The 16,774-nt window shown below is 39.0% G+C and overlaps 1 protein-coding gene across 1 annotated transcript in view; it reads left to right on the top strand.

Annotated features, from left to right (window-relative positions):
- The window catches only part of PRKDC (protein kinase, DNA-activated, catalytic subunit), a 187,385-nt gene that overhangs the window by 26,914 nt on the left and 143,697 nt on the right, over positions 1–16,774 (top strand). Inside the window, exons 22-31 of the mRNA XM_054984623.1 lie at positions 2,375–2,481; positions 4,468–4,558; positions 7,205–7,368; positions 8,692–8,844; positions 9,654–9,761; positions 10,419–10,645; positions 11,383–11,477; positions 12,463–12,562; positions 13,350–13,483; positions 14,113–14,367. Coding sequence (XP_054840598.1) covers positions 2,375–2,481; positions 4,468–4,558; positions 7,205–7,368; positions 8,692–8,844; positions 9,654–9,761; positions 10,419–10,645; positions 11,383–11,477; positions 12,463–12,562; positions 13,350–13,483; positions 14,113–14,367 — 1,434 coding nt within the window. The remainder of the gene's footprint in view (positions 1–2,374; positions 2,482–4,467; positions 4,559–7,204; positions 7,369–8,691; positions 8,845–9,653; positions 9,762–10,418; positions 10,646–11,382; positions 11,478–12,462; positions 12,563–13,349; positions 13,484–14,112; positions 14,368–16,774) is intronic.

Below are 16,774 nucleotides of genomic sequence, written 5' to 3'. Positions count from 1 at the left end.
AACTACTGAGAAAGGAAATTCACAGTAGGTGAAGAAAAATTCATTACTCTCTTCATAGTTGCTAGTTGTTTGACTCTCTGGGCAAAGGAGCCACTGGCAAAAATTCATAGGCTTAAACACTTGAGAGAAATATAACATCTATCTAGAGTCATTCATTGCAATGCTGGGGCCACCCTGGATTGGGTTAGAGTCTATATAACATATCAAGCACAATCTCTGCTCATCTTTTCCCAAACCATTGTCTTGAGGAAGAAGTCGAAGATCACCTTGCACAAGGACATTAAAGTGCACACAACTTAGTCATAGAGACTAGGCAGTGAGGCAGTATATTGGAGGATGTGATAGTGCTTAGGTACAGGGAGACTGTTGTCACCACAGTGCTCAATATTTACTGGACTTGCTTGAAGGAAACTTGTAAAGCAGTCTCCGAGGTGTCTTCGTTGGTCTGATATAGCAAGCTTTCCCTATTTGCTTTAAGATCCTTCCTCAAGAAGGGCAGTGCACTTGGTAATTAAAAGCTGGAGAAGGGTCATGGAAAGGGACAGGGTGCCCTTTTCTGCTAAAAAAGAAAAGAATGTTGCATTAAACTATGGATGTTTGTTCTTGTCAGTGGGTGGAGGGTATTTTGACTTGTCAGAGTATAAAATATTGGCAGTACATAATAATATCCCTTTACAAATGCACCTCCTAATTCTGGGGCAAGAGACCTTTGGTCTGTGCTTGAATGGATGCAAACCTGGACAATACCTCAGGAAAGATTTGTGGTAGCAGACAGAGATGAAAACCGAGTTTTAATCTTCATTTACAAAATTAAAAAAACTGAAGAAAAAGTCAGGGAAATGTAGGCTGGTTGTTGTGGGTTTTCCGGGCTGTATTGCCGTGGTCTTGGCATTGTAGTTCCTGACGTTTCGCCAGCAGCTGTGGCTGGCATCTTCAGAGGTGTAGCACCAAAAGACAGAGATCTCTCAGTGTCACAGATTGTCACAGCTGCTGGCGAAACGTCAGGAACTACAATGCCAAGACCACGGCAATACAGCCCGGAAAACCCACAACAACCATCGTTCCCCGGCCGTGAAAGCCTTCGACAATACATCGAAATGTAGGCTGTTTGAAAGAGCAATCTAAAATACTAAGCTTGAGGAAATTACTGAGCTGTAAGTGACGAGATGGCATTTGGGGACTAGGCAACAACAAACAATCAGAAGCTTCCTAGTGGAAGCCATTTCAGTTACGCTGGTCCAAAGTTGAGCTACTCCAACATCGAACTCAAAAGTTGTAATAACAGTTCGTTGGTAAGAGGGCAAGGGTATCTGAGAGGCACTTGGAACAGAGGAAAGGAGATCATGAGGAGATTCCTGGATAGTCCCAAAGGTTTGCTTATTGTCCACAAAGCTTGACTGTTAATCATATCTTTAATTTTGATGAGTCTTCAGGAAGCCACAGACTAGAGCTATTGTCAGGGCATATCTATTCTGCCGTGGGAACCTGATTACTTCCTTATGAACTGGCATTTTGGTAGCACATAGTCTGGTCTTAATTTCTCAGCTTTATTATAAAACTTTGACATCCTGTAAATCTCAGACTTTGCAAGCCTGAGAAGTTGCAGGGAATCAGAGGGGGGGGGGTCATAACCAATGGCCTTTTGTCTTTTGTGGGATGACACTGCATTATTGTTAGTGGTTCCCTGCCACTCTTAAAGTAGGAGGTTTCGGAAATGATGGGTGAAGCATAAATTGTTCTGGCTTTCTAATACTTCCACTTGCAGATAGTTCCTACTTAAAGTATAGTTATCTCTTGCCACCACCCCAGTAGGCTTTTCTTTAGCCTACTAGAGATGTCATATTTTCTCATAGAAACCCCAAATACCTTTTCATCATTAGAAAGACACAACAGGTTAACTTTGGATACACATAGAAACATTATAAAGAAGTCTGAAAACTTAAGTTTGTTCATTATAAAATAAGAATCACTAGATATTCTAAGTAGAAAAGCAAGTACTTCTATCTTGCCCCTCTAGTATATCAAATAGTCTCTTTTTTAACTTTTAAAGTCATAGTGGTTTTAACCTCATTAGAACTGTTATGGCAATGTTGTTTTGTCAGCTTTTCTCTTGCAAACTGAAATATAACTTGAAACTGGGCTGAAAGAATAAAGTCACACAGCCATGTCTCTGGCTTCCATCCTTTGAAGCCCAATGTTTCTGTCTCTCTCTGTATCAACACCAGTTTAAGAAAAAGTACAAAGGATAACTACAACTACTGTGTTATGAAAATATATATTATTATGAAAGTGTTTCGTACTTCCTGGTACAAAATAAGAATTATTTCTGTGAATATAATGCAAGGACATTAATAAACTGTGTCTTATAAATTAGATGAATTTCAGAACAACTGGGAAGTGAAGAAATTTTCGCAGGCCATCCAGAAGGGATTTAACAAAGTAGTGATACAGCGTCTGAAGAAAGCAAAGATTCTTGCATTGGTAAAGTTTCCCTGTACCCATTTAGAATGCTGTCTTCTGAATTGGAAGACACCCAATACACAAGTACCATTCTGACCTTACTTGCATGATGCGTAAAAGTGGATATTCAGTGTACAGAAATAATCTGCTTGCAGCCATACACACTGAATAATTAAACATTCATAGCACATGCATAGCAGAGTCTACTCTGAATGTCTACTCGGTCTACTCTGAGTGTACTGTGAATGTCCTCATACTGGGTTTATCCAAGGTCACTTTTGAAAATACAGCTTCTTTGCAGTTCACATAGTACGTTTTTACAATGTAATGTTTTTTGTGTGCTACTTAATATCATGTCATTAGGGAAATGCGATTCGGGTTTGGGGTTTGCTGAAAAATACCAAATTTTACCGGATTCGGTATAATTTTGTATTATTGAACTCATTCCACTATTGCCGAAGTAATTCGGCAATACTGAAGTGAAGTTTACCAGTAAACTTCAGTAACCACAGCAATGTTTCTTGCTGTCAGCAAGAAGCCCCCCAAGTTCTTGTTGTTAGCAAGAAACTGCTTCCCACCTGTTTCCAATTGGAAACACAATCCAGGGTTTTCTGGGAGCCTGAGGGGGGCATTTTTGGACCAAATTTTATCAAATTTACTGGGGACCTACTCCTAACAGACCTCTAAAGACCCCCCAGGCCCATGAAGATTGGGGAAAATTAGGGGAGCTATCTAGGGAGCTATAAAATGTCCCCCCAAAGTCCAATCTTCATGAAACTTGGGGTGTCATTAGAAGACCGGAGTACGTAAAATACAATCCAAAAATGCCCCCCAGGCCCTCCGGAAAACCCAAATTGTGTTTGCATTGGAAAAAATGGTTGAATTTTAACAAATTTGTTCAGTATTGCCGAGCTGAACTAGGGAATGAATTCAGCATTTGGGCAATGCTAATTTTTTCCCCAGTTCGGTATATCGAACCCAAATCAACCGTATTTTTTTTAAGTGCACACCCCTACATACTATAATCATCTGATGAACATGTAAATCTCCAGCATTTGGATACTAAGAGAAGCTTTTGCCGCAGAATTCTCCTCAGCAATATATTTTAAACATTTTTAGCCTACATAATTTTCGAAACAATGCAAGTGAAATTGAATTCTAAGTCGTAATATGATAATGGTAGGAAGAAGGAACAAGTGCACTCCACCGTCCAGAAGCATAGAAGCTTGTGGGGTGATCTTGGGACTGTCAGTGTCTCACAGCCTGACTTGCCTCAGAGGATGGATGTTGTGATGATGGAAATGGAGAAGAGAATTATGGTGCAAGCTGCTTTGGGGACCTCATTGGGAAGAAAATGGAGTATAAGTATCTAAGTATCAGACAATGTAAGGGGAGGTATATAGTTTAAATTTTTACAGATATTTTACTTATACAAATAAACTCCACTTAAAGCACTGAATTTGTTTGAATGTAACTTTTCAACCATACTTGCTTTATTTTTTCCCCTTATCAAATATTTTAGTTCAAGTATTTGTTACTGTTGGGACATAAAATTAATATGGGGTACCTGGTTAGCCCTGATGAGTACTTGGTTGGGAGACCACCAAGGAAGGCCAGGATAATGCAGAGGCAGGCAATGGGAAACCACCTCTGAAGATCTCTGGCCTTGAAACCCTGTGGGGTCACCATAAGTCGCCTACAACTTGATGGCATTTTCCACCACAACTTCTTACATATTGTTTATTAAATATCAATCAAAATGAATATACTAGATCAGATCACACACTTTTTAGGGCAGCAAAAATGTCTGGAAAACTTTCCCATTCAGTTATCTTGGGGAAAACCCACATCACTTATTTGAAATAATGGAGTTGTAGAGAATTTAGAAGAAACCTAATTGTTCCTCCTTATTTTCAAAGAACTGCATGCAAAATGCTTTCAAACTAAAGCAGGTATTCCTTATTTTATTCATGTTCATTCCTCTTTTGCAATTATATTTTTATCTAGGAAGAGGATAATTCATTGGAAGCAGTAAGAATTAGAGTGGTACACCTTCTTGGGTCTCTGGGAGGACAAATCAATAGAAATTTAGTTACAGGTGAGGGCTTAAAAACCTTTCTTCAAATGTATAAAACTAGACCAGTGCGTTTTGAGATGTTGCTTTCTGTGTATTCTCTGCCTTCCTTGCCTGTCCCCTCCAGTATCCCAAAATGCCCTCCCTCAGTCCTACATCTTGGGGACGTGGGTGCCCCTGGAGCAAATGAAGGCGAGTCAAAGCTCTATAGCAGCAGGAGAATCAGCAAAAATTGCCCCTTCTTCTGTTTGTGGAAATCCTCTGCAGGATCTAGCCTGGTTTCTAAAACTGAGCAGGACTTGGCAAGATCATGGCTTGTATTTTCTCCTGTGCTTGCCATAATGTGTTGTTATTTCGGAGACTGGCCAGGTTCCTAGAATTTGTTCATATGGTTTCTTGGTGAGTATTCCTCAGAACTTAGTGTGTCCAAACAAATTTGCTTTCTTTGTTGGTTAGAGCTTGTGGAATGACTAATAGTAAGATCTACGTATGACTCTGGGAGTTGTGTGGATGGAGCTCCCAGTATTTTTTCCTTTAAAAAAGTCACATCCAGGTTAGAATTCGGGACTGTATTCTATCAGGAGGACCACAAATGGGGTTGAGAGGTGGTGGTAAGCCTCATCTTTTGCTAATCCATCTGCTGCTGCTTTAGATTTCATAGCTCTTACTTGAGATTTGCAATTGACTTTTTATTCTGCTTGAATTCTGTATCTCAGAGTGAACACCACTCAAGCAGCGCAGGAAGGCAAATAATCTGAAATAGAGTGCTTTTGAATTTACAAAGCACATAGTTTGAAAAAGTGTTAGTTTTCCAACACATAGCTAGAAAAAATGTGTAGAGCTAAATGTTAGAAGATGCAGTATGTTACTTTGGAAAAACTTGCAATATTATTGGGTTTTTTTATACAAAGTGAAACAATTGTTTACAATGCAATCCTATGCAGAGTTACTCCAGTCTAAGGTCCTTTTCACACAGCCTTTGTAAATGGTTTTGGTGGCTGGTTGCTAGTGGATTCTTTTGTGCCATTTGAGACATGACCAATTTGGCTGCCACTGGCTAACAGATTTTTTTAACCTTTTCAGACAAAGCTGCTTGTGTTTCTTTTGTAATACGGTGTTGGGACATTTTTTTAAAAAAAGTTTTTTCCTGTTCTCAAGTTTTTGGTGCAGTTTCCATTTGCTGCAGAGTACTTTTTGAAATGTCCATAGTGCTTCTGACTGTGCACCTTTTTATTTTCCCACTTAATTCTAGTGGGAAACATATACATATCAGCATTGTAATGATAGGTATAGTATGTTCACTATATTCCCCACGTTTATTTTTTTTTTAAAAAGGCTCTTCTGTTACAGAAATATAAGAGGAAAGTCATATTTCCATAATGGAAGGTGCTAGAGACTTTTTAAAATGAAAGCTGAGGATTCAGAGAACCTGACAGACCTCTCACTACAATGCTATAGTGGTATTTTTGTGCTGATTTTTTTTAAATGCAAAAGCCTGGGTCCGGTGCTTTTAAACTTGTTCATTAATGATTTGGAGTTGGGAGTAAGCTGTGAAGTCGCTAAGTTTGCTGATGACACTAAATTGTTCAGGGTGGTGAGAACCAGGGAGAATTGTGAGGCACTCCAATGTGTACTGTGTACAATTCTGGTCAGCACACCTCAAAAAAGATAAAGCACTGGAAAAAGTGCAGAAAAGGGCAACTAGAATGATTAAAGGGATGGAACACTTCCCCTACGAAGAAAGGTTAAAGCGCTTGGGGCTCTTTAGCTTGGAGAAACGACGACTGAGGGGTGACATGATAGAGGTTTACAAGATTATGCATGGGATAGAGAAGGTAGAGAGAAGTATTTTTCCCCCTTTCTCACAATACAAGAACTCATGGGCACTCAATGAAATTGCTGAGCAGTCGCGTTAGAACAGATAAAAGGAAGTACTTCACCCCAAGGGTGATTAACACATGGAATTCACTGCCTCAGGAAGTGGTGGCAGCTTCAAGCATAGACAGCTTCAAGAGGGGATTGGATAAATGTATGGAGCAGAGGACCATCAGTGGCTATTAGCCACAAGGTATAGATAGAACTCTCTGTCTAGGGCAGTGATGCTCTGTATTCTTGGTGTTTGGGGGAGCTGTCAGTGGGAGGGCTTCTAGTGTCCCTTCCCCACTGGCAGACCTCCCGAGGACACCTGGTTTTTTGGCCACTGTGTGACACAGTGTGTTGGACTGAATGGGGCATTGGCCTGATCCAACATGGCTACTCTTATGTTCTTAAGCCCTCGTCGCCCAAGGAAGGCAGCTGTTTCTGGTGCCAGAAAAGGTTGCACTGCTTGAAATGACGGCTACACTTCATATACAGTTCAAAACTGATGTAAATGCTGTTTGAAATTGCTGCCTTCACATCGCTTTATACGAAGTGGGGTCCACAACGGTTATCAACTGGGTTAAAATGGAAATATGAAAGGAGCCTAAGTAACTGCATAGGATTACACTGGAGTAACTTTGCATAGGATTGCACTGTAAATGTGTTGGGTACTTTGGGACACACAACCCAGATTCATAATGATATCTTATAAACTAGGCTGTTTGAAAAATGTATTGCTAGCAAGGTTTGGTTTAAAAGTCTGGCTATTTGTTAACATAAGTTTTTGGTGTTCTCTTCCAATTATGCTAGCTGCTTCTGAAGAGGAGAGGATGAAGAAATTTGTGTCTTGGGACACAGAGAAGCGCCTGAGCTTTGCAGTACCGTTTGCTGATATGAAACCCGTTATCTACCTGGACTTGTTCTTACCTCGTGTAACTGAACTGGCTCTTTCAGCTAGTGACAGGCAGACAAAGGTATTGGATTCATTGATTTTCTACATTCAGTAGATATTTAAAAGGTAGTTTAAAGGTGGATATTGTAAAGAAATTTTTGAGTAATGCTCAGGGGTAGAACAATTAAACACAAATAATTCATACAGTTCATGTGTCCAGTAAATATCAGAAAAGGAACCATTTTGCAGTCCCTCAAGGATGGTGATAGTGAAGACATATTTTCATTTTTGTGGCTGTTTGGATGGTCTACTCTACAGCAATAATGGTTAGGGCCAGGGTTTTTTTTCTGGGAAAAGAGGTGGTGGAACTCTTAAGAGGGAAATGAGGAAGAAACACATGGGATTCTTTCAGAGGAGTTAGCCGTGTTAGTCTGTAGTAGCAAAATCAAAAAGAGTCCAGTAGCACCTTTAAGACTAACCAATTTTATTATAGCATAAGCTTTCGAGAATCAAGTTCTCTTCATCAGATGCCTGATCAAAACTGATCAGTTTTGATCAGGCATCTGATGAAGAGAACTTGATTCTCGAAAGCTTATGCTATAATAAAATTGGTTAGTCTTAAAGGTGCTACTGGACTCTTTTTGATTATGGGATTCTTTGAAATCATATTATTTTCAAGCACTATTGCTGAGTATTTTCAAGAGGTGCCGGAACTCCGTTCCCCCGCGTTCCCCCAGAAAAGAAGCCCTGGTTAGGGCCTAAATAGCTCAGGATGTGAACTGAAAGAACTTCCACATGTGCATGGTGGAATTACTGGGTCCCTCTTCTGGTTGTTTCTTATTCTGCATTACATGTTCTCAATACTCATGGGAGCAGGTATGTAAGAAATTGTTGTGGGAAAGGAGGGCAGAAAAATTGTTTTGTTCAAAGAGCTACAAACCTATATTTATTTTGTGCTTCAAGCCTCTGGTTCCTGCCCTGCTTTGCTGGAAGGGGTGAGAGAAAAGTATTTTTTTGTTTGTTTGTTTTGGTTTAATGGCACTAATGAATTTTCATGGGTGGGGATCATAATGTGTGGTGATAGACTAGTTAGCTGAAATTCTGAAGCAGAAGTTGCAGAAAGAGAAGTTAGGTTTTATAACTGTATCTTGCATATTTGGGGCTTAGTATGCTTTCTTTGGGGCAATGAATTAAGCAACACAAAGCAATGGATTCCTTTACTATAAGAAAATTCATGAAATATAGTGGTGGCAGAGTTTATGGAAACAGGTTTATAAAGGAACTCTTTCAGATTATTTAAAGTACTTTTGTTATAGTTTGGAAATTATTCCCGAGAGCAAGTGTCCTGTTTCCACCCACATTGATGTTGAATAGCTACTTAACCAAATCAGATTCTTTTTTCTAGGTTGCAGCCTGTGAACTTTTGCATAGCATAGTTATGTACATGCTGGGGAAGGCGTCTCAAATACCTGAAGGACAAGAAGTCTCCCAACCAATGTCTCACTTATATAAACATACATTTCCTATACTCCTTCGACTTGCCTGTGATGTGGACCAGGCAAGTAAATCCAGTTCTACTGTTTGAATTGGTTTAGGTGGCTAGGTGTTTGAAAGGTTTTTAAAAAATTATAGAAGTGTTTTTGCTGACCTTGGTTCTCTCAGAATATGGCTTTCCTCCGCAAAGGGGAGTTTTATATGTTGGGGTCCATGGGAAAAAGGAGAAAGGGGAAGTGTATTACAATGCTTACAGCATAGCCATAATGGGTTTTTTTTTCAGGTTTGTTAACTTGGCAGAAAAAAATGACAACAAAACAGTTTTTTAAAGGTCCATTTGATGCTACTTCAGTGTTAATACACTACAAATATGCTATCACCTTACTCGGGTGGTGTGGATTTAATTGATGAATTAATAACAAGCAGGAGGACTAAGGAGTTTAGTACTTCTAGTTAAAATATTATTAAGAGGTTATATCTTTTGAGTTTATAAAATTATGCATGGAGCCGAGAAAGTGTTTTATGCAATATATAATTAATTTTGGGGAACATTCTACTACAGGATGTTGTGATAGTAGCACAGGTGGCTTTAAAAAGGTACTAGTGCATTTTAGGACCATCATGTCAGTCAAGACAGTTAATGGAACCGCCATGTTCGGAGGTAATATGCTTCTGAATACCCGTTGCTAAGAGGACACTTGGGCCTCTGTGCTTTTTTCTGGGACATCTTGTTAGGTACCACAAAAAAGCAGCTTCTGGCTTAGGTAGATCACTAGTTTGAACCAAAAGCGCTCTTACGATCTTACTGTTGCAGAATGCTAACCCGAATAATGCTAATGCAGATATAATTCAATACTGTTTATTTTTTTTTAGGTTACAAGGCAACTTTATGAGCCTCTAGTTATGGAGTTAATTCACTGGTTCACAACCAACAAGAAGTTTGAAAGTCAAGACACTGTGATATTACTTGAAGCTATTTTGGTAGGCAACTGATATGAGTGAAATATTTTTAAAAATTGAAATATTTTTGCCAGAAATGTGTAATCTCCTCTCATTCTCAGGTCTTAGTAGCTGAAAAGTCAAGTTTATTTGCCATTGCATATACCACTTTTTCATTTTCAGTTTATTATTCGGAGGTGGACAGTCTCCCTGATCACATCATTTCGTTTTTGATCATTTTCAGACTATCACATTTTATAAAAGACAACAAAATTCTTGTTAACTTTTTAAGAGATCTGTATGCAATGATTTTTTTTTAAATCCCTTTTTAAAAAAGAAATACAAAATATAGGTGATTCTGCTCTTAGCTTCTTCACAGGAAATGTTAATAAAATACAGGGTAGTTACTTGAGCTAAGGGGCGCATGCTAAGTGTTTAAAACTCACTGTGAAAGGTGCAATGTACACATTTAGGGTGTGGGAAGTTTTTCCTTATCAAACCATTCTTCGTCATCACACCTTAGTTATTGAAAAAAAATTGCTGTCATTTCCTGGCACCAGGCATTGAGCAGGGAAGAACCTTTTACAGTACAATTCTAAGCAGTTACAGCCTTTGAAGTCTGTTGAGGTTAGTGGGCTTAGAAGGATGTAACTTTTCTTAAGACTGCACTGATAGTGAACCAAGTGTGCTTTGTTTCAGGATGGGATAGTGGATCCTGTGGACAGCCCACTGAGGGATTTCTGTGGTCAGTGTGTCCGAGAATTTTTGAAGTGGTCCATTAAACAGACAACACCACAACAGCAAGAGAAAAGTGCTGTGAACACCAAATCTCTGTTCAAGAGGCTGTATAGCCTTGCTCTCCATCCCAATGCTTTTAAGCGGTTAGGAGCTGCACTTGCTTTTAACAACATCTACAAAGAATTTAGGTGAGAGACAAAACTTAGGATTTTTCTGAGCAGGATGAAATATATTACAGAAATGTAGGTACCGTGCACACAGAGTGCAGTAACTACTGAAACATACAATTTTAAAAAAGTATTTCTGACAGACCAGTTAACAGTTCTTCTCTGTGAGCTGATATTCAGCTTTAGACTGTAATATTTTTCCTTCCTCTGTGGACAAGAAATTGCCATAACTGGATGAAATGGGTAGGATGAACTTTTACAGGAAGAAAAAATCATGGGGAGAGGGTGTGTGTGAATTTACTAGCTTGTTAGCTTGAATATTTTTTGTCTTCCCTGATGTATACAGCATGAGCAATTTGTTTTAAATATTGCAGGGATTATATTTCAGGCATTTCTGGAGTGATGAAGCTTTATTGAACATAACTCTGTTAGTGATGTGTTTATTTAACATAACTCTGTTAGATCATATAATCTATATCATTTAGGTTAATTTGTACAGGGATTGGCATTTGGAGAAGACACCCCTTAGGGTAGGGGATTGATGAGATTAAAATCTGTTCAAGTTCAGTAGTTGTGGTGTTGTAGCATGCAATATCCATGTCTGTTACAGTTCCTCCCTCCTAAATTAATTCTGCTTTAAAAAATGTTTCAGACATTGTAAACATTATGCTTTCTTGTTCTATATAGGAAGTATTTTTAAACCTAGTTTCCAAATAATAACCAAATCCTTATTTAATTATTTTTCTCTTGTTTCCTAGGGAAGAGAATGCTTTGGTGGACCAGTTTGTCTTTGAAGCACTGGTTGTGTACTTGGAAAGCCTGGCCTTGACTCATGGAGATGAGAAATCTTTGGGTGCCTGTTTACCTAAAGCTTCTTTCAGAGTTTTGATGGATAAAGCTAATACCTAGCACTTTAAAATGTTAAAGAAATATCAGCAGCAATTTTTTTTTGAGTTTCCTGTTAAAATGTTTCAAATTTTAAAATATTTCAAATATCTAACAAGGATAAAATGGATATAAAAACATGCTAGGAAATTGGCTGTCACATTAAAAAGGACATTTCAAGGATCTTTCATTTTATATACTTCATTTTAAATACTTATGTTGATATAAGTTGATTCTACCTCATAGCATAAGCCTTTAGAGGTGATTTATTTAATTAAAATAATAATAAACACAATAATAATACTTAATTAAAATCATAATAAAACAAAGCAAATTAGCAGAATCACTGGGAGTAATAAATATGAATAAAATGGCAGCAGGTCAGCAGTAAAATATTAAGCTCTAAAACACTTTTGAATAAAACTTACACAGCATATACATTTTCTAATTAATTAAATAAATACCTTCCAGAGATCCTCAAACTGTTACTATATGCCTGGTGGTAGTCCCCTAACACCATCTTCTGGGTCCAGTCTGCCAGAGGGGAATAGATAGAACTACTAGAAAAGGGCGTCCCAGATATCTGTTCCAGCTACCCAGTCTAGAAGTATACTGTGGTTGATAGTATCAAAAAGTGATGAGAGGGAGGTTGCACTCCTCCTGTCTGTGGCTCAGAAACTGGAATATATGTCTCTCAAAAATCTTTTCTCCAAGTACAGCAAATCTATAGCTGGATGACTGGTTACTGTGGGGCCAGGGGTGGTTTTGCATTTTAATGGCAGCTTCTTTCCTTCCTTATTGTGCACTTGTTTTAAACACACAGTTGGTAAGTGAAGTGCTTTATCATCTTACATGTTTCCAGCATTGAGTATAGGACTAGAAACAGCTGTGATCTTTTAAAGAATTTTTATTTGAGTTCTGTTAATAAACAGAACTTTTCCATTTGAAAACAGGTACAACCCAGCAGTGTTGTGATGCAGTTGACCACTTGAAGCGAATAATTAAGTACAAAGCATCTACCTTGAACAAAGAACTCCCGCGGCGGTTACCTCGGTTAGTAATCTCTTCCGAGTTCTCAGAAACACTGTTTGAATGGGAAACACCTGCACAGAATTTAAAATGTGTGCCTGCTCCCTCGTATACTTTTTGTGTACACTTAATTGGGAGTGAACCCCATTAAACTCTATGATTTCCTTCTAAGTAATGTGGATAGGATCAATCTAAAAGTGCTTCTATGTTGTGTAATAGAAGTTTCTGACAAATTGTATTTTAAGGATAAAACTTTTCATTTGTTCTGCAACTTGCTTGCTGGTGAGAGAGAGCTTCCTGCCTTTTTTAGACCGGGGGAAGTAGAAAATGTATAGCTATTTTTTTAAAAAATAAATCTTTTCCATCAAACCTTTCGTAAGCAAACCTTAGTAGAAAATGTATAGCTACTTTTTAAAAAAATATTTTCCATCAAACCTTTCATAAGCAAACCTTAGTCTTTCAAGTGCCTAGGATAACAAAATACCTTTACTAGTAAGGAAGGCTATTTGTTCTGAGGAATGCAAGAAGATACTGTGGAATGGGAAAAGATAGTGGTTACCTACAATATTGTTTGCATGTAGACAAGGGAAAGAAAAAAAAACATATTTCCCACGCTAGAAATGTGAAAAGTTCAAGGCACGGAAATCAGCTTGAATAGACTTTTCTTGTGTGTGTGAATTGTCTGTCTACTTACTAGGCCACTTGGAATGTGTATTGTTGGATTTAAATTTGTAAGAGTAGTGTTTAAGTAACTACTACTATGGATTCAGTTAAAAACATCAGCTAATATTCAGTTGTTGCCTTCATACAGGGGATTTTCGCCTGCTAAATCAATATGTTTGGTGGATGTTGTCATGTGGCTTTTTCTGCAGTGTGGAAGACCCCAAACTGAGTGTCGGCATAAAGTCATGGAATTGTTCTTTGAATTTATTCCATTGCTACCAGGTTTGTACACTGCACAGGTAGTCTTCCTGTTAATGTGTCACAGCGACTAAGAGGCTGAACTATGGAATAGGAAAGCATTATTCAAACTGTACCTCTTCCATGACCTTACCGATTGATTTTAGACAAAACACCGATTTTCTCACCTTCAGTCTTCCATCTGAATCTGCATTCTTCAGGAAAGTATAGTGATTATTAAATATTAAAACTGCAAACCTGGACACAATGAGAATGTGTAAATCCTGCTGAATTCATTGGAGTTTCATCATTTTATCTGTGTGCAGCAACTTAAGTCTGTTACGTGCTAAATAAAAGTACTGCAAATTATCATTCAAACTTTCTCACACCAACCTATGCATTTTGGTTCATTGTTCCAGGGAAGATATAAAATTCCTGTCTTTACTAGCTGTGCCACAGTGTTCTCCAGGTATAATTCTGGATGGATATCTCTTAAGCCACCTTCTCTGTTGGTCAGGGAGAATTTTCTAAATCGGTCATCAGCATGTGGAATAAGTTTTCATAGATTGACCCTGTATTTATAGGACAAAACATTTTGCTGTTGCATTCCTGACTACTAGTACATCATTTGATACTACTAGCATACTATCTGACTTCTTATGTTTCTGTATTAGGAAACAAGTCCCCATCTTTGTGGCTGGAGGCTATTCTTCAGAAACAAGGAATCCTTTTTCTCATAAAGAAATTTGAAGGAGGTGGCAATGAGGGTAAAAGTGTGTCTGGAATCTTGTCTCATCCAACTCTTTCCAGTCTGCAAGAGAATTTTAGTTTACGAGCTGTAGGGCAGTGGATGGATATGCTTCTGGCTGCTTTGGACTGCTACAATACTTTTATTGAGCAAGGAGTGATCAAACCAAGTGAAATACTAGGTAGGTGAAATAGCTTATCTTTCTAAATCCATTGCACCATCAGAAAATCTTTTTTTGTTTGAAGTTGACATTCTGTTTGTTTCAAATTAAGAAGTGCTGAGGTGTGTGGGGGGGGGATTACTATTGGTTCACCGACATGAACCATGTATGACAACCCAAGGTGAAGTCAGTTGCATGAGGCAAAAATGGAAGAGGCAGCTGTGGTGGTGGTGGATACTTTTGGTCCAAGTGTACCAAAGGGAGAGTGCCAGAAACTGGAGAGGGTAGAGACCTCAAATATTGGGGCTGCTAGGGTTGCTGACTTCTTGGGGCAGTGGGCAGGGTGAGTATTATTGAAAGAAAAGAAGGGAGGGGAAGATTCAACCTCTACAACATACTAAAAAAATGGAAAACTGTTCAAGTCAGGCAGAGAAGGCAGAAGCACTGCAATATAAGAGACTAAAAATACAGTTAAATGCCTGAAATAAAGAAAGTACACCCTGAGACCTCCCCCCTTTTCTAAATCAGGGAAGACGTTCTCTTTCCCCAAACAAAGGTAATTAGTACCTTTTTATTTTCAGGGCAGAAATGTTGAGCTAAGTGCTAAGTTAGTGCTCGTCTAGATTCTAAGACTGGCGTGCACTGTATGTAGCCCACAACGGGTAAGCCTCACATTTTATGGTGCAGGCACTTATAATCTGTTCCCCTTAGGAGGGCAACACACCACCTTTCAAAAGAGAGATAACTCAGATAAACTTCCTCTCCGTCAGAGCTTCTGATGTGTCCCTGCTCTGGATGCAGCAGATTTTTCTTGGGGGCAGGGGCTTGCTAGTGATTGCAGGTGACCTCCTGGCGGGGCCATGTGACTCCTCCCATGAGTTACAGCTTGTTCATCTGCCCCCCCCCCCCCAAATATGAGTTACCGCTTGATCGAAAAGGCTTGTTCCCTCTCTTTTTTTGTGTTTTACTGCCGGGGTGGTTGCAAGGCTGCTGTCTGGGGGTGATGTCAACGGGAATTCTGCTGTTTTATTGATGTTTTTAAATATAAATTATGTTTTATTGTTGTAACCCGTCCTGAGCCGGCTTGTGGGGAGAACAGGATAGAAGTCCAATAAATAAATAAATGCCTGGGATTAAATGGAGAACTTTTTCCATTGAACCCTGAGTGCTCGTGAACACAAGTCTCCAGGATGCAACAGAATCACCCCCCTCCTTTTCCTAGTAAAACATGGTGGGTTTAAAGTCTGTGAGAATATTATATACTCTTCAGCCCTTTAATCCTATATTTTGAAGGAGATGAGTTACAAGGGTATCACAGTGCCTATGCAGCAAGTAAGAGCTGATCTGCCTCTGTTCAGAAGCACTCATTCCTTCACACAGAAAGAAGCTGCAGGGTAACTAATGATGACTGATGAATGATCAAAAATAGAATAAGTAAGACTTAAGACTTATTTTTATCCTCTTGTCCTTGCCCTTTCCAATGGGATAACTTACTGTTGGAGTAGTTTCCTCCTGAAAATAACCAAAGCAGTTCTGAAATAGTATATTTCTCACTCAGGTTTTTTTTGCCTAATCAAACTTGTTGATGTTGACACTAAAAGGAAGAGCAAGCAAACAAGAAAGAAGGAAAGGGAAAAGGAGGAAAGTTTATGGAACAGAGCACAGAAGAATTAATGCAGCAAGTCAGGAGTTAGTTGAGTTGGGGGACAAGCCAGCGCTAAAGCTCTCTTGCTGCTTTCCCTTACCTTTCCTTTGCAAAGCAATCTGATGGGGCGGGGGGAGGCTTGTACATTTTCTCTTGTATGAAACAGGATTAGAAACTTTAAAAAAAATACTGAATTCAGATGGAAGCATTTCTAAGCGCTGCTGCTGAGATGCTTCCTGTTCTGCCATATTATGCTTTCCTGCTCAGGTGTTCCAATGCTGTCCCTGTCTACCTGTTCTTCCCAGATCTTTCTAGAGGACTCCAGTACTTGCTTTACTTTCCAATAGGCAGTTCCAAGCAACTATCTATAGGAGTCTTCATTACTTGCGTTTGTCCTGCACTATATCACTGTTCCTCTCCACAAACTCTATCCGTGCAAGACGGATATGTGAGCCACACTTTCTCAATGAGGAAATTAACCATCTAAACCACGCACTTCAGGCAAATGGCTACTCCAGAAATGAAATCCGAAGAGCAATCAAACCCAGGATGAATCAAACAACCAAGGAAAAACAGTCTCCTACAGGAAAAGTGTTTTTGCCATATATCAAAGGAATTACTGATCAGATGGGAAAGCTTATGAAAAAGCATAACCTTCAAGCAGTATTCAGACCCACCCGAAAAATACAACAGATGCTGCGATCAGCAAAAGACAGTAGAGACCCCCTCACCTCTGCAGGAGTATACCGTATACCCTGCAGCTGTGGACAAGTTTACATCGGG

The sequence above is a fragment of the Eublepharis macularius genome, chromosome 7 (assembly GCF_028583425.1).
Source record: "Eublepharis macularius isolate TG4126 chromosome 7, MPM_Emac_v1.0, whole genome shotgun sequence".
NCBI classification, from domain to species: Eukaryota; Metazoa; Chordata; class Lepidosauria; order Squamata; family Eublepharidae; genus Eublepharis; species Eublepharis macularius.
The sequence above is the reverse complement of the archived record's forward strand: the minus strand, read 5'-3'. Positions and strand labels throughout refer to the sequence as shown.